Source organism: Thamnophis elegans, chromosome 4, assembly GCF_009769535.1.
Source record: "Thamnophis elegans isolate rThaEle1 chromosome 4, rThaEle1.pri, whole genome shotgun sequence".
In the NCBI taxonomy this organism is placed as follows: domain Eukaryota; kingdom Metazoa; phylum Chordata; class Lepidosauria; order Squamata; family Colubridae; genus Thamnophis; species Thamnophis elegans.
The window spans coordinates 26,066,883-26,084,354 of record NC_045544.1 but is presented as its reverse complement, the minus strand read 5'-3'; the positions used below and the strand labels follow the sequence as shown (position 1 = coordinate 26,084,354).

General features: G+C 49.8%; 1 protein-coding gene across 1 annotated transcript; it reads right to left on the bottom strand.

Moving 5' to 3' along the window:
- Positions 1–13,551: 13,551 nt before the first annotated feature.
- On the bottom strand, positions 13,552–14,895 carry POU3F2 (POU class 3 homeobox 2). Its single transcript, XM_032216724.1, has one exon. It carries the CDS (start codon positions 14,893–14,895, stop codon positions 13,552–13,554), a length of 1,344 nt encoding a protein of 447 aa, XP_032072615.1.
- Positions 14,896–17,472: the final 2,577 nt, after the last annotated feature.

Below are 17,472 nucleotides of genomic sequence, written 5' to 3'. Positions count from 1 at the left end.
ACATCAGGCTGGAACTTTAAGACAGCTGGTAAAAAATGAGTGGTCATATGCTGCCAAACCCACCATGATATAATTTGTGCCAAGGTATTCTTCTGGGAAATATTAAGTAAAATAAATAATAGAAATCCTCTAGAAAAGAAGCCGAGTTGCATTTTATATCTTATTGTGTCCTTATCTCTCTTTCTTCCCAAAATGCACAATTCACACATAGTACAATCCTACGCTGCACAAGATGTAGCACCAGCCACTAGCTGAGATGGCTTTCAAGGCAGATCCAACACTCCTGGAAGACAAAACGATCACATCTAGGCATGACAAGGAAAGGAAGAGACATATCGAGACAGGAAGCTCCCTAAGGATTAATCTCAAGCCCTTTAGCAACTTTAGCAACTGCCCTGTTGCAGTCAGGGAAACTGAAACTAGTTCTGAAATCACTCCTTTTTCAATAACTAGATTCACTCTGCTCTTCAAGGCTCTTTTTCACCTGCACTGCTGTGTAATCACAGACATAATCCTTCAGGTCTTTCCTTCCAAGCATAGTGTCACCTAATATTTAAGAACAACATTTCATCTTCTTTTTTTCATGGCACTCAGGCACACATACAAACACGCAATTCCAATGGAGCCCATTCAGAACAAATCAAACCAATGTTCTGCTCCAGCATCAGCAATTCGATAGTTTCTAAATGTTTTGAGTTTAAACAGCTCGGTATAGTGAGTTAAGGCGCCAGGCAAGAAACTGGGAGACAGTGAGTTCTAGTCTTGTCTTGGGCACAAAGCCAACTGGATAACTTTCAGCCAGTCACTCTTTCGCAGCTCTAGGACATGGGCAATAGCAAAGCATTTCTGAACAAAACTTGCAAAGAACATTGCAGAGACTTAATCCAGGCCACCTCTGGAAATCGAGGAAGAAAAAAATTGTTTTCAAGCACAGCTTTTTGTCATGGGCCAGGTGGGCAAAGTGGGAGCTGAAACATCTGGAAGCAAACAGGCCGCTTTTCTGTTAGGCCTCATGCACACAGATGAGGTCTAACAGCACATTACAGTACATTTGAATTACAGATGCCAGGCAACACAAAAAGAGCTCCACCACTCCAAGATGAAGTGCCCAAGATCTCTTTCCTGCCCCCAAAACTTTGTGGCAACAACCTCGTAAAAAAAAAAAGTGGCAGGGGGCAGGGTCACATAGTTGTTTTAATCATGGCCCAGGAAAATCAGGCTTGGGCCTGGTGTATCTTTTTGTTCCTCCTATTTATGGAAGCGATTTCCCTCCAGAATCCTAATTTTCTTCCAGCTGCGAAGCAAAGCCAGAAGCGGACAAGAGAGAATCTGGAGAAGACGCTCTTCTTCTCTCGCTCTCCCCCCTCCCTCCTTTGCTTCTTAACCTTTCTGCCCTTCCAAACCGGGTCAAACGCCCACGAACTCGCCTTCCGAAGCGAGCAGGAAGCCGAAGCTTCCCTACTTTCTTTTCGCAAGAGCACAATGGGGGGGGAGGGGGTCGCCCGGTTTGCTTTTTTTTTTTTTTTTTGCTTTTTTTTGGGCCGTCTCTTCCTCTCTCTCCTTCCCCCCACCACCTTTTTTTATTTTTCCGAGCTTAACTTCGCCTCGGGGCCGCTGCGGGGCGCTCAAGTTCTATTTTGGCTTCTTTCGCGCGGCTCGGAAGCAGCGCCTCTCCAGAGCAGCTGCTGCATGGACGAGGGGATCAAAGGGAGGGGGGGGGTGTGGGGAGGAGGGAAAGGGGAGGGAGGCTTTATTCTCTTAATACCCACGCCGGGGAGACTTTGTTACAAAACAGATTCATGCGAGAAGGGCAGCCAGGCTGTGTAGTACAATGAACTCTCGGGGGAAGGATAAATCCTGTGGCACAGAGGATCTTTATGGCAGAGGGGCATTTGGCTGGTTCTAACCCCCCCCCCCCGCTCGCGGATTCTCCCCCCCCCCCCGGTCCTTTTCAGACTGCCAGCTCAAGTCCTGCTTGAGAATGTTTGATCTCTCCCGGTTGGGAGACCCGCAGCTCCAGGCCTGATCCCAATGCCGTTGCCTGCTGGGACTTCTGCCAAAGCGGCTGAGCGCTGCGGCGGTTGTTTCCCCCCCCCCCCGGGACGCCCCTCGGATCCTTTCCAAAACCCTTTGGCCTTTTCCCTCCCCTGACTCGGATCCCTGACAAAGGATCTGGAGGCGGGAGAAGAGGGAAAGGGCAGGCAGGAGCCGTGCGCCCTGCCTGCCGAAGCCCCGGGGATCCGGGAGGATCTGCGAGGATCCCTCCCAAAACAAACCCGGCCGGACGGGACGGGCCGCCCCCTACCCCAAAACATCGCAAAAGGTGGCTCGGGTGCATCCTTGGTGGAGCACGCAAAAGCACAAACTCACCTGCACCTCGACTTCGGACCCGAGCGGGGAGAGAAAGGGGCAGCGAGTGCGCCCCCATTCAAGGCACTTCAGGAGCGGGGCGAGCAGCAACTCTGCCTTTGCTCCCAGCCATTGACGGAGGAGGAGGAGGATAGGATTGTGACCTGGGATGCGGCTAGAAGGAAACCAGTGGCTCCTCGGGGAAAGACCGACGGCAGCATCTATGACAGAAAAGGCGTGGGTGGGAGCTGATGGTTTCTTTCACCGAGGAGTTGGCCGAGGCTGGAAAGGGGACTCTTAACATTTAGCAGCTGGACTTGCTTCCAGAAAGGGAGGGAAAGAAGGAAGGAAGGAGAGAGGGAGGGAGGGGGGAGACGGAATAATATTTTGTAAATGGGAGCAATTGCTACAATTCGAGAGTGAGCAAAGGAGTAATAGTTCTCCTTTTCAGACAGTATCGATACTATATTTGATTTCAAAGAGGGAGAAATAAAAATATCTGTATTATTTTTGGAGAGGAGGGAAGGGGAGAAAGAACTAGCCCAAAATAAATCAGTTATTCAATTTTATGCCATAAAAAAGCAACCTCTTTGATTAACGGAGAGCAGGAGAAATGGTTGCCTTCATTTTACTTTTAAGAAAACAAACTTTCCCACAATAATCTTCGCGCAATTGTCCGGGGGGGGGGGGGACGGGACGACAAGTATCACCGACAATACCGATGGATAGACAGGAGGGGAACTTCCTTCCAAGTAAAGCAGTAAAAAGCAGATGATTGCGCTGTTTAAAGACTTCGCTCACCCTAACCTAGACCATTCCTAAAAGGAATTCCCTTTGGATGGAAAAAGAAAAAGTTAAATCTTATTCGTTTGAATGTTAGTTTCCCGTTTAAATTTTAAACATCAAACAAAAAAATATTGCTGGAGTGGTGGTGGTGGGGGGGACACACCTTCAGAAGCATCCCAAACCCACCACCCCAAACCTCTCTTTCGCAACCAAGGCGTAAATCGCCCGCTTTTAATCAAGAGTGATAGTTGCCGGCACTTTTATGTCTTTTGAAGGGAGGGGGGCAATGTGACAACTTCAAGGCAGCGAATTATATCCTCCCCCTCCTAAAAAGGACCAGCGCGGAGCCAAGTCTCTCTAGATCAAACAGAAGCCATCGCAAGGCCCTAATTAGAGTAATTAGAATAATAAGTCTGCCTATATGTGGTAAGACAATGTGTACAAACAACTTTATTTAATGTATACTGCTAATCAGTGGTGCGTGCGTGCTTGAATGCTTTAGCGTAATAAAACTCACCCCTCGTCCGCCCAAACAATCAAATACAAATTAGTGTAATGATTGTGCCTGCCTGAACGTCTTCGCAAGCCACAGGCAGAGGGAAATAAATAGCGCCCTCCTTCTTGGCACACCTCGCTGACTGACCGCGGAGCTGGAGCCTACCCAGAGTTGGCGCTGAGCGCCTGGAGGCTTGGAGGAGAGCAGAAGGGGCGGTCAAGTCGCCCCAAACTTTACTCTGGGGCTGCTCGGAGTCTGGGCTGGGCTTTGGGGAGAGGCTGGACTGCACCGAGGCATCTCCTTTGGGGGCACCTGCCGATGGAAATTGGGAACTTGGGGCTTGGTTGGCGGAGCCGAAGCTCCGGCTGGGACAGATGGCTCTCTGGGCAGGCAGGATTGTCCTAGGAACTGGAAGGGCCCGCTGGGCTTTTAAGAAAATCCAGCTTAACTACCGGGAAGGCTTCCGCGAATTTAAGGCAGTTTCAGGCCTTTTCAGATCATCAAAGCCTATGAAAATGGGTGGGTGGAAATGAGTGGAGAAGACAATTGCACGTCCACGTCCACTGGGAGTGGTTTCAAGAATGGAAATGCTCTGCCCCGAAACGCGTCGCAAACTTTCCTTTTACTGTTATATTACTATTTGTTTTGCCTCCCATAAAAGTTTGGTGACGGGGAGGGGAGGGAGAACGACATTCACCCTCTGAAGTTTACGGAGCAAGCTATACAAGTTCTCTTCCCCCGCCTGCTCCGGTTCATCTCCTAACTTTTTGCTTGACTGTTTACATTCCCAACTATTTGTACTGAAGGGTCTAGAAACTCAAAGGTTCTAGAAAACCTCATTTTTAAATACTATTATTTTTGGGGGGGGGGATGGGAGAAGCACCACACAGAAACAAGGGCAAATAGCACAGAGGTAAGAGAGATTATTTCCACTAAAATCAGGAGGAAGTCGGTAGCACTTTCAAATTTTACTAGCTATGAGTCTGCAATTTAAAAAAAAAAAAAACAGCACTATAGACACTCTTCTTTTTTGGCAGAACAAGGGATAGTTCCCCTTTCCACCCTCAGCACCACTTTTGATGTGGTTCGTCTCTGCCTTCTGTCTTAACTTTTCGCGCTTAGCAAACACAAAGGAAAAGTCACCCCTCGACAGCAAGGCGGCAGATGGCCTCGAGCCTGGGTTACCCAAGGAAGGTCTCCTTCAGCACCCTTTGCAAATCAATGGAGCTTCTTCAGACAGAAACCCCAATGGATGGACGAGGCCTTAGTGATTCTTTTTGTCCGGAACACCACAAGGACAGACCAAGAAGCAAAAAAAAAGATTTCCTATATATTATTCTTTCTGCGTTCCAAGAGATCCACGAGGCATTCTAGATTTGCTGATTGAGAAAGTTACGAATAAAAAGGTCAACAATTTCAATAGTTGCATCAATAGTTTATCCCAGCACCCAAAACCTCACTGGCAAGGTTGTTTAATAAGAAAATGTTGGGAAATCTTGTTCATTTCCTCTCTGGTTGCAATCTAAACGCGAATTTACTTTACAGCAATAGGATTACTTCTTAGCAAAATAAAACTCTTTGTAGCCCCAGTGATTATTATTATTTTTAAAATCGACATTCTTTGCTGCATCTTGACACTCTTGGCCGTCAGGCAGTAATAAAACCGGGTTATAACGACTACGTTTCAAAAACAAACCGGTACCATTAATGAAACAAATATAAGGCACTCTTGCTTTTTTACACATGTTCTACTCGCATTACACTAGCTGACGTCTGTTCACAACTCAAGTCCTGCAACCAAGTCACAACTCCAACAACGTTAATGTAACTTTAGAAGTGGCCTCGCTGGCTTCTTTCTGCTAAGAACCAGGTGGCTCTCTTTAAATAAAAACGGGCTAAAGTAGTTTACTAACCTGGGATAGGGTTAGGAATTTCCTAGATTGATACAGCCCACTATAGTAAAACACGCTACAGCCCTGCTTCCCTGGAAACACATTTCATCCCATTTCCTAGAACTTTGCTCTCCGTTTATAACAGAATTGGGCTGCTGCAATGCTGTAATATCACAGGGCGATCCTGAAGTTAATGCTTTCTACTGAGCCTAGAGAGGCCTATTCTGAACGGGTTCCGATTTGGCGGGCCAGCCATCTAACTCCTAGACACCCAGCCCTTCCCTCTTCTACGCCCGTTGCCCAGAAGTTACTTCGCACTGTGTTTAATGGGGCTTTCTTCGTGGAAGAAAGACGAAGCGGAGGCTAGAGTTCAAGTTCCAGGTAACCGTAACTGCAATCTAGGGATGGGCAGCCGGATGAAAAATGCATTCTTTGTAAGCTAGCCAGGGATGAAAAGGCGTCCCCCCCCTCCCACCAGCAATTGCTCAACTGCCCCTGAAGATCGCCCTGCTTTCTCTACCCTGGGGAGAATTTTACAGAGCCTAGTACGGAAGCCGGTTCTTCGTTTTCAGAGTTCAAATCTGCTTTCCTTAACCCGGCCGCTCTTTTGCCTTCAGCAGAAGCAGGAGATGCGCACAGTGTAACAAACGGGCTAGCGACTGCTTTGGCCTGGTGTAGCTGCCCCAATTACGAAGCTACACCTTGGGCGCTCTCCTTTCCGCACCCTCCCCAATGTCAGAATCTGCATCTCTAGCTCGCTTCAAGGGCGAAAGGTGAAATGCACACGAAAGGGATACAGACAGTGGCCCTAGGTTTTACTTCCACGTACAGATGTTTACCCATCACTTTGTTGCTTGTCTGTATATTGAGAGCTTATGCACGGGAGACAAATTCCTTGTCTATCCAGTCACACTTGGGCAATAAAGAATTCTAATTCTATTGAGATCCACGCGGAGGAGTATACCGGCTATCCTAGAGAGGCACTGACTAAAACCCCACTAAAATTAAGTTGCCATCCATACCGAAGCATGCAGATGGGGGACTCCGAGTCAGCCTAATTTGATGCACGGAGACTCGTCGCTTCCCCCTATAATTGATAAGTCGTCCACCTAAAAGACGCAGGGCAAATTAAACTGCAAAAACTGCTTTCTATTCTGGCTCACCTCTCCCCTTCTTCGAACCGAATCGGGAGGATAGTCGAGAAAGGGCCCCGAACATTAACCGTGGCAAGGGAAGGCTCAGATTCGGACAGATGAAAACGGTACCAAGTTAAAAACAAAGAAATAAAAAGCAGCGGAAAGTGCCCGGGTTGTGTCCCTGCCCTAGATCGTAAAGGTACATTTGGGGGGGGTGGGGGGGTGGAGGAAGCTGCGGTCCTCCTGGAATGACAACGACACCAACGAGCACAATCGCTTTGCGAATCGAGATTGTGGATAGCTAGAAAGCTGCTCTCTTCTCATGCAAAGCCCGTCGCCCTGTGCCATTAAAAAACCCACCGCGTTTACATATTCATTTATCACTTGGCCCAGAAATGTAAACATGAACCCCGACAACTTAGGATGGGAAGAAGGCGATTTATAAAGGGAAGAGAAGCGATTCCTATTTGAACTGGTCAAAACAAAACAAAACCCCACACGTTAAAATAGATGAACACATACATTCAATTGTTCCCAATAGCTTATAATTGGGGGGGGGGGGGAGATTCCCACCTAATATTGGTTCAGGCCTGCCTCAATTACTAACTATTCTTTGGCAAAATAACTGATGGTGAGGATGATAATACAATAACATTGCGCATCGCCTGTTCCTCTTGTCTTCCTCAAACTTCTCCAAACCTCTCTTTTTATTCCGATTACTCTTTGCTTTTCTTCCTCAAGCCCCCCTTTAAGCTCGGGACACATTCCCAGATAAATAAGCGACCTTCTCTACGACTTTTAGCTTCAACTTCCCAACTTCTGGTTGTCGACGTCGCCCCCCCCCCCAAAAAAAAAAAAAAAAAGGCGAGAGGTGAATTAAGCTCTGGCAACCAAGACAGCCGCCTGCTTTGCTCTTCCAGCACCCTATTCTAAAGTTTAACCCCACCGTTTTTTTTAAACACCCCACCTTTCGCCCAGCTCACTTTGATTATTTACTGCCGTTGGCTGAGAGAGGCAGGTTTCCCACAAAATCGACACAATCAAAAGATGTGAAAACGGGAAGGAGGGGGGGGGGTCGCAAAAACCGAAAGGACCTCGCTTGTCCAGTTGACGGAGGGAAAGGGGGAGGACCCTCCGTTTTGCCTGGGCAAGTTTTTTCCCCCCCGTTGTGTTTCTCCAGAGAGCTCTCGGGATACAGCGCTAAAGAGAAAGACAGATAAAGATGGAGATAAAGGCCCTTTCCTGGCTTAAGCCAAAGAAGTTCCTGAGAGACTTCAGACTGTGGCGGCTGCCTTTGGACAAGGGGGATGGGGGTGCGGGTGAAAGGAGGCCTTTTCAGAAGAAGCTCTCCTCCCCCTACTCTCCCTGCAGCCCGACCCCTTTCTCTGCAGGGAGTCGCCGCTGCTCTGTTTCCCCAACAGGCAACAGGCGGGGACTGTCCTGCTGAGACTTAGCGGGGGAATACACGCGTGCACAGGCCGGCGTGCGCGCAGGATAGTGGAGCGCGTGTGTTTCAAGCAAACTCGCCTTTTTTCCCTCTACAAGCCTGCAAACCAGAGCCTAAAGGGGCGCGGGATCTGCGGAGGCCTTCCTGGAATGAGATTCAGCGTTCTCCCGCTCCCTCCCGTTCCTCTCCCCCCTCCCCCTCGTCCGGTTGGCCTTTGGGAAGAAGAAGAAGAAGCGCTGCAGAGAGGCCGCTCGGGTGTCCTGCAGAGGGCAGAGGCTGCCCAGTTTTCACTGCTTCAGACGCCCGCCCGCCCTCGCTCCCTCGCCGCTGTTTTTTAAAAAATGCAAACAACTCAGCGAGCTATTGACCAAAAGGACTTTCAATCCATACCCAGCTTAAACATTTTACCCATCAGCATATCTGCGGTCGCAGAACACTCCTTCTTGCTGTCACTTCGCTTCCAGACTATTGATAAGATCATTTAACTGAATCTGTTTGGGACGCGTGTAATATTGACTAGGGGTTAGAAAAGATGATTAAATCTAATAAGCCTGGAAACTACCGCTAAAGGAGGGTGGGGGGGGGGAGAGAGACAGAGGGTGGGTGGGTCTGGAGGAAGGGAGGGAGGGAGGGAGGGCGGGAGGAAGGAAGGAAGGAAGGAAGGAAGGAAGGAAGGAAGGAAGGAAGGAAGGAAGGAAGGAAGGAAGAAGGATCAAAGATCCGCGAAACTCATACATCCCAGGTATACCCGCAAAACTGGGCCTGCTCCTTTGGAGACCCTCGACCCAAAAACCAGCCAGCGGGATTCTCCCAGCTTCTTCTGCCTCTTTGCAAGCGGGGCCTTTGTGCTCACAAGGTTACCACACCAGCCCTCGAAGGCGCACCCGGTCGCAACGGCCGGGCCTGATTCTGTGCTTCGCCTTGAGAAGAAGAAAAAAAAAGTCCTACCCCTTGTACACTCAGGTCCTCGAGACACCGAGGACGCATTCCCACTGCTGGGAAAGGAAATCGTCTCGCCCCGAAAGGGCAGCTCCAAAGTGGCGTCAAACCCCAGGGTTCTGCCGCACCTTGGAAATCCTCCTGTATATTGTAGTCTCAAAAAGAGAGGAAGCCGGCGAAAGGATTGCAACAGCACAACAGATTTGCTGTGCTCCCCCCTCCCCCTCAAGGAAGGCAGATAGACAGAAAGAACAGCTTAGGGTTTTGGAAATCTAAAAAAGAGAAAGACTGCGTGCAATCGCTTTTGACATAAGTTTTCGGTCTCCTGAGAGAGAATAAGAACTTCCCCCACCTAAACTGGATCTGAGTGAGGACTCCCAGCTGAAGGCAAACATTTCTGTGACTGAAACCGTTTATTTAAAAATAGCATGTATGCAGATAACCTCTAGAGAAAGAGCGAGAGACAGACAGAGAGAGACAGAGATACAGAGAGAGACACACACACACACAGAGAGAGAAACAGAGAGAGATAGAGAGGTAGGTTGCACTGTATCTGTTATGAAAAAGACCACCAATTGTACTATTGTGAGCTCTCTCCAAAACCTGCATCTCTAAAGATTTCCACCATCTATCTGAGGAGTGATTCAAAAGCCACTAAGCTCCTGTCCCAAATGGCGCAACATCTGAATATCAAGAGACATTATCCCCCCCCCCACTTGAGAATTACTGCTTGCCATATATGCTAGATCTGTGCAATCTTCAAACAGATGCCCAAATTCCCCATCTCTCTGGTCCCTGAGAAATGTTCAGGGCATGCAATCACACACATTGTGCTGGCTATGGAACACGGGCAGGCCCAAGCTTCAAAATCAACTTAAATCTCCCATTAAATTTGCAGGCCTATATTCTTGCTGCATTATACCAACTAGCATCATTACACTACCAAAACGAGAAAAATCTGCCTTACCCATTAGGCAGAGTTTATTCCAAAATGTCATGAAAATAAAAGGGTTGGGGATAGGAGTCCATTTCAACAGAAATAACTAATTTCTGTTCCCCTTGAAAGAAGGAAGTACACATACACACACACACACAATTTTGTCACTCAATATCCCCTCCTCGACAGCAAAAAAAATAAAGGACATGCCAATAAGTCGAAGAAACTATAAAGATCTTGTGTATTTCTGTTTTATGTAGATAATAAAATATTACTTTAACATAAATATATAAGGATCTCTGCGCTTTTATTTTTCCCCACGAGCACATCCAAATGTACCAAAAAACAAAGTTTTTCTTTAAAGAGACTGAACCAAAAAAAATATACATCCCATATAGAATTTTTGTTTGTTTGTTTACCTACTCATTTAAAGCTACAGAAAAAGAACTCCCACAGTTTCCAGAACCTGTTTGCTTTAGAAGAAATAAATATACATTGAGGCAGGCCACTTAAAAATGATATGAAAATATTTCCCTGGGTAGCATTTAAAAAGAAAAAGAAAAAAAATAGACAAAGGAAACATTTCAACTATTTCTGCATTTCAAAGGACAAATATTAAACATATATACAGAGTGGTAAGGTTTGCTTGGTAACTTTTTTTTAAAATTATCTTTAGGTAAATCTTGGAGGTCTACCTTCTCCAAACTCCTTCTTTTGACCTTACCCATAAGCGTCACTGTCCCCCTGTTGCCCCTTCTTCCTCCCTGACCTGAATATCAACAGATAAGGAGTTTGTCTCCATCTTATAATCAACAGCAGCCACAATAGTCTCAAAAAGAAATCAGTACCCACATTGTTTGGATTGGGGGTGGGGGAATCCCTACAATGTGAACATAGAATAAAGACTGCCTAGAAAGCTACATTTGTCTTCTGAGGAAATGGGGGGGGGGGTTAAAATCCAGTGCCAGGCTGAGGTTTAGAGCAATTCTTGGAGATCAGAATATTCTGAAATTCCAATTGACCTAAACCAACGTTTTTATCTGTGAAGTTCTCCAAGAGAAGATTCAGCTGGCCTCAGGATTTTCAATAATTTCATCAGGCAAACTTGTTTTTTTTTGTAAAAATTATTAGAAAACAAAGTTACACAGACTGCTGAGTAGATGTTTCAGAATGAATTACGATCACAGTTTCAGTGGTTAACCCATAATATAGAATATAATACACAATTTCAAGGCCCTCCCTCCATTCCCTTTTCTCTTAAACCTTCTGCCTTGTTTTGGTTTGTTTGGGGGAAAGTGAACCATTTCCATCAAGTCAATGTACCCATTAAAACCACGAATCCCAGAGGAGCAGGAAAAGGAGGAATTGAAAAATGTCATTTAGATTGGTTTTTATTCCCACTCCACTTAAATGTCTTCAAAAAATAAATAAATAAAAGAAAAAAAAAAGGACTGGTAGAGTTAAAAGCTGGTCTTTTCCATCTCATCTACATTAAGCTGATATGTCAGGCAGCATTTGGGATGCTAAACCCTAGAGGGAAATTTTCCCACCTGCACAAGACCTCAACAACGTTAAGCTCGGACCGCCTCCTTAACTATGCCCTTGACTTTGAAAGCAAACCTTCACAGTCATTTTTGATTTGGAAATCAATCCCACAGATTCCCAGGAATGAACATCTGACTTCCTTTATCAGCCTGAATGCCTCCTTATTTCAATGGGGTGAATTCTATCCAAAGGAAGCACTCTTTTGATAGAACCACTCTCTCCTTCCCTTGAAGTCAAACCTCCCCTTGAGATGAATGAATCTAGGGTGAGTTTTCTTTTCTTCTCTTTCTTTTCTTTTTGCCATGGATGCAATTCTTCCATCTTGAAACTCATAGTGGAAGCTCAGGAGGTGGAAGCAAGCCAGCCCCAATTTAAAGTGGGCATCCCTTAGGTTTTTAATCTTTGATAAAGCAAATCAAAGGGAAATGCTCTACCTTAGGATCACAGAGCTGCTCCTCTGAGCTTTGTTACTTTGATCAGTGAGGTTTTCCCTTTCCCCAGAATGAAGGGTTTTGCCTTCAGGGGATCCCACCCCTCTTCCTTTCACAGTGAAAAGCAGATGCCACTTTCACTGTCCTAAGGTTCATGTAGTGCTGGGCATGCAAGGCATATAGAGGGACCTTTCTCAAGTGAAACAATCCCCCCCCCCCCATCTCTCTTCTTCTATTGTTAGAATCCTCTCCCCAAAAGCGCCTCTTTCTGGTGGAAAAAAACTGCCAGAGTTTTCTGCGGTCCACTCCATTCCCCCCTCTTTTGGATCAATTAATTGTGGCTTGCCCAAATGCTTCAACTTTTCCCCCAGTCGACATTCAGAGAGGTTGCATGAGGACACCAAGGGCATGCTGGCTGGGATTAATGGGTTTTTAGCTGAAGAACCTTATCAACATGGGAGAAGGGTAAAAGTCTTCATTCTCCATCTTTCTTTCCCAAATCTCACATACCAACTATGGGTGATCTCCGCTGCTGAATAATTTCAGAACCACATTTCTGGGAAGAAGCTGTTACTTATCCCCTCCCCACCTTTCCTGTCCTTCTTTCTACTGGTTTTCACACAAGGTTAAAGAGCTCCACCCCATCTCCCTAAAGGCAGGCTAAAGGCGGCAGAAAGAGCAAACTAAACTTGACTTCCACCAAAGGTGGTCCTCAAACTTCAAGACACCCACACCAGAAGGAAAGGCCACATCCACAGGGATGCCTACCCTGGGCCAGGTAGAAAATGCAGATCATTCCTCCTCCTCCCCCTCCCCACCTGCAAATGAGAAAGAGATAAATAATGGGCAAACATCCATTTCCAGCAGCATAAATTTGCCAGCTTGGCCTTTCTAAGCCCTCATTCTTACCTACACGTTTGCCCGCATCCCCCCCCCCCCAAACCGAGACCAAAAAGTGTTGGAGGTGCACCTGGCTTAAATCCCTCAAGGATTGGGTTGCTAAGTCAAGCCCAACGTTCCTTTTCACTCCTCTCTGATTTAAGAACCTCTTGGGGGGGGGGGGCTGTGCCTGACTGCCGAGAAGAAAGAGAGAGAAAGAGGGAGAGGGAGGGAGGGAGGGAGGGAAAGGGGGAGAGGGAAAAAGAGAGGAAGGGAGAGATGGGGAGAGAGGAAAAGAGAGAGGGAGAGAGCGGGAAGGAGAGAGGGGAGAGAGGGAAAGAGAGAGGGAGTGTGAGAGAGAAAGAGAGAGAGAGCTGTGAGGCAGCGGGTGGAAGTAAGGGTCAGGCACCGTCTCGCCCCTCACACATCCCTCCGTATACTCACTGCACTCCATTGCCAGGTTACTCGCCTGTAAAGGTCAAAACACACCCTCATTCATTTACCCACTTCGCTACCGTTTCAAGCATAGTTCAGTGCAGTCGCCTTCCTTCCTTCCTGTTTTGTTTTTGTCTGCTTTTGCTTTGTTTTAAAGGGGAGGGAAACAATCAAAAAAGGATCGGAGGAGTCGGGTCAGAGGGAAGAGGCCTGGTGGGCTCGGCCCCCTCGACCCCCACCCCCCTCCTCCTCCTCCTCCTCCTCCGCCCCGGGCGGAGTTCACTGCACAGGAGTCTGTACCCCATGGTGCGGCGGCGGCGTGTCCCTGCTGGCCCCATACACGTCCTCGGCTCCCGGCAGAGCCCCTCCCGGGGGAGTCATGCGTTTCTCTTTCTGTCTCCTGTTACAAAACCACACGCGGACCACCTCCTTCTCGAGCTGGAGGCTGTCCGCCAGTGAGGTGATCTCCTGGGCGGAGGGCTTGGGGCACTTGAGGAAATGGCTCTCGAGGGCGCCCTTGACGCTCACCTCGATGGAGGTGCGCTTTTTCCGCTTGCGCCCCTGCGCTGCGATCTTGTCTATGCTGGTGGGGCTGCCGGACGAGGAGTCCGCCTCCTCCAGCCACTTGTTCAACAAAGGCTTCAACTTGCACATGTTCTTGAAGCTCAGCTGCAGCGCCTCGAACCTGCAGATGGTGGTCTGCGAGAAGACGTTGCCGTAGAGGGTGCCCAGGGCCAAGCCCACGTCCGCTTGGGTAAATCCCAGTTTGATCCGCCGCTGCTTGAACTGCTTGGCGAACTGCTCCAGGTCGTCCGAGGTCGGCGTGTCCTCGTCCGAGTGCGCCTCGTGGTGGTGGTGGTGCGGAGGCGGCGGCGGCGGCGGGCCCCCGTGCGGGTGGTGGTGCGGGTGCTGGGGCTGCTGCTGCTGCTGCTGCTGCGCGAGGTGATCCGGGTGGTGAGGGGGCGGCTGCTGCTGTTGCTGCTGCTGCTGCGGAGGCGGCGGGGGCTCCTCGTGGGCATCCCGCAGGCTGTGGTGGTGCATGCCCGGCTGGCCCGAGCCCAGCATTCCGTTGACCGTGAAGCCCGGGGGCTGAGCGTAGAGCAGCCCGCCTTGGCCGCCGCCGTTAGCCGCGGCCATGCCGGGCGGCAAGTGAGCCGAGCCGCCGGTCCTCCAAGCCACGGCGGCGGCCACGGCGGCGTGGTGGCTCCCGGCGTGGTGGACCAAGTGCGGGGGTCTGCCTTGCTGCTGCGACTGCTGGTGATGTTGCTGCTGCTGCTGGAGCTCGTCGCCCCGGCCGCCGGCCTGCACCACCGAGGGCTTGATGTCCTGCTGGCCCAGCGGGCTGGGGGACCATGGCGAGTCCCCGCCGTTGCCTCCTCCTCCTCCTCCGCCGCCGCCACCGCCTCCCCCGCCGCCGCCACCGCCGCCGTGGGACAGCGCCGTGATCCACTGGTGAGCGTGGCTGAGCGGATGCCCGTTGCTCTGCAGCGCGTAGTCCGCCTGCACCAGAGCCTGGGCGTCTCTGTAGCCGGCGCCGGGCTGCATGCTCCCGGGCGGCTCGGCGTGCACCATGGGCGAGCTGGAGGTAAGCAGGCTGTAGTGGTTAGACGCTGTGGTCGCCATGACTCTCCGAGCCGGACTGAGGGCTCCGCTTAAAGGAGCCGCGCATTTGACAGCTACTTTTTCGCCTCGGGCTCCTCTCGCCGCTCGCTTCCCCCGCAAGTCCGCTTGGCAGAGCCCACTGCAAAGGCACGCGTCCCTTCTCCTCCCTCCCTCCGGCCCCCATTGGCTCCCTGAGCTTTGATTTACGTGGAGACCTCTAGCAACCGGCTCAGGGGGAGCCTCCCATTGGCCCCGGCCCTGGTGCTGACACCACGCCTCCTACACAGCGTCTCTCTCTCTCTCTCTCTCTCTCTTTCTCCCCCCCCCATCTCTTTGTAATCAAACTCTAAGGAGGGAAGAAGGAAGGAGCGCACGCAGGTGGGGGGGGGGAGGGAGGAAAAGGCAAAGAAAGGAGGGTGGGGGGGAAACAGATGAACAAGCACCGAGAAAGCAGAAGGAGCCGCTCAGTCGCTTCTGGCCACCTGCGCTGCGCCCGGTGGGTAGGGGAGCCAGATGAGGCTCACCCCTCTTTTCAGTGCCGTTCAAAACTCAGCCGCCTCTCCCTTGCAGAGCACGCAAAGTGTTCGGGAGAGCCGGAGGAGGGGAGCCCCCGGTTTGCTAATGGCCAACTTTGATTGAATTCTTCCCTCCAACCTCGTTCCTCTAATGGCACCCCTTCCCCGCCGGCAAGACACGGAGGGCTAAGGAACAGCGGGAGAGAAGGGCTAACCCATTCGATGGAAAGCAAGGTCTGCAGGCTGGACTAGGGTCCCTTGCCTGCCGGGGTCTCTCCCCACGCTTTCCTTTGGGGTCTTTCCCTCTGACGGAGCCACCTTCCCCGTTTGCTCACTTTTGAGTGAGACTTTCTCTCGCCAACTTTGCACCGCGTTTTTCAGGAGCGAGGTTCGCCCTGTCAGCGCTCCTAGCAATATAGATAAGGCTCTCCCCGCTGGCTTGAAAGCGAGGCTCCTTACTATCAGTGGGACCCGCTATTCTCCAAAGGAGTGTCTGAAGTGGCAATGCAGTCCCCTCCCCCCCTCCAAGCACGTCTCTATGGGTCTTGGGCGCCCCATAATCCAAGAGAAACCTGCTCCTCATTGTCCGCAATGGAAGGATAAGAAAGATGGGATGGGAGAGGAGGGGGGAGCAGGGTCTGCAAAGTGTCCCAGCAGCAGGTGCTGCTGGAGAACAAAACTTAGAATTTGAAGGCTTAGCCCTGCGCTTAAGCGCAGAGGCGAACCTAAAGGGCGACGATTGTGTGCGGAGGTTCTCGCTCCCGGGAGACCACCGGCGAGTTTACAGTTCAGCCACTTTTCTTTCTTTCACAAAGAAGACGTGTTGTTCCTGCGGGAGCTTAGGAGCAGGGAAAGCGAAGCAGCCTGATCTAATGCTATCCCCTCCCCATCCTTGATTAAACCCATTTATGACTTAAGTCCCTCATCCGGGGAAGAGGAGTGTGTGTGTATGTGTGAAGGCGGCCAATCGCTGGGTCCGGCTGCTTAATAGATCCTCCAAACCAACCTTCTTAAAAGGAAGGAGTCTCTCATCAACGCTTCGCTTTCCAACAGGGCGCTTCTGGCCTTGCGGAGGTCAAGCGGGCGCTTAACTCGAAGGGATCCATCCATTGTTCTGGGAAATCTGCTCCAGACACTTCCAATCAAGGCTCCCTCCGCGTTGCACCCACTGTCCTATCTCCTGCTCCCAGCCAATGCTTTGTTGTGCTAACCACATACTGGCTCCGGGTCAGGCTATGGACACGGCAATACACTCCAGTATTCCCTTGCATGAAAGGCCCTGCCAAGACAGGCGGGAGAATTTACGAGCATCACAAGCTAGGAACAGCTTCCTTTCAGCCAGCCCTCCACAGTTTATCACTCAAAGGAAGGTTATTTGGATAGTAAGATTTCTCTCCGTGATGTGTGTATGTGTGTGTGTGTCTGTGTGGTGTCTACACATAGCTTTTATATTACATTTGCATAGGCAAACGCTAAAGGAGACGCGGGGATAGTAGGAAGAAAGAGACGCCACCTCTTTGGCTCCGGAGAGCTCGTAAGAACCTTTCAGGTTGAACGTAAAAGCGTTTGCCAACCGAGAGCTCGGAGCCTTGAAATCCCTTGCTTGAAGGCGGTGGTGCCTTGGGGTTGGCAAGGATCTCGAGTCTCGACCGACCTCCAGGGCGCTGGGTGATGTGCCTGTCCCACTCTTCGTTGCACTTGCTTAAACTGAACTGGCTGTAAAGGTATGCGGGTGTGGTTGTGCCTATGGATCATCCCAGTAAAATGACGTCGGTGAATTCTCAAAGAAAGTGGCCATTAGTTTGAAAAGTGTCCAAGAAGGGCTCTTTATGAGTTCTTTTTTAGAACTAATGTACAATGGTAAACATAATCACAAAAAATGGCCTCTTGACTGTCAAATCGGGAGTTATTAAGAGCATTCCGGTTAACAGCTAATTTTCTCAAGTTTTGAAACTACTTCTCTCTCTCTCTCTCTCTCTCTCTCTCTCTCTCTCTCTCTCTCTCTCTCTCCTCCCCCTCCCTCCCTCCCTTCCTCTCTCACTCTCCCTCCCTTCTCCCTCTTTATTCGCTAGTCTAGTAGCGA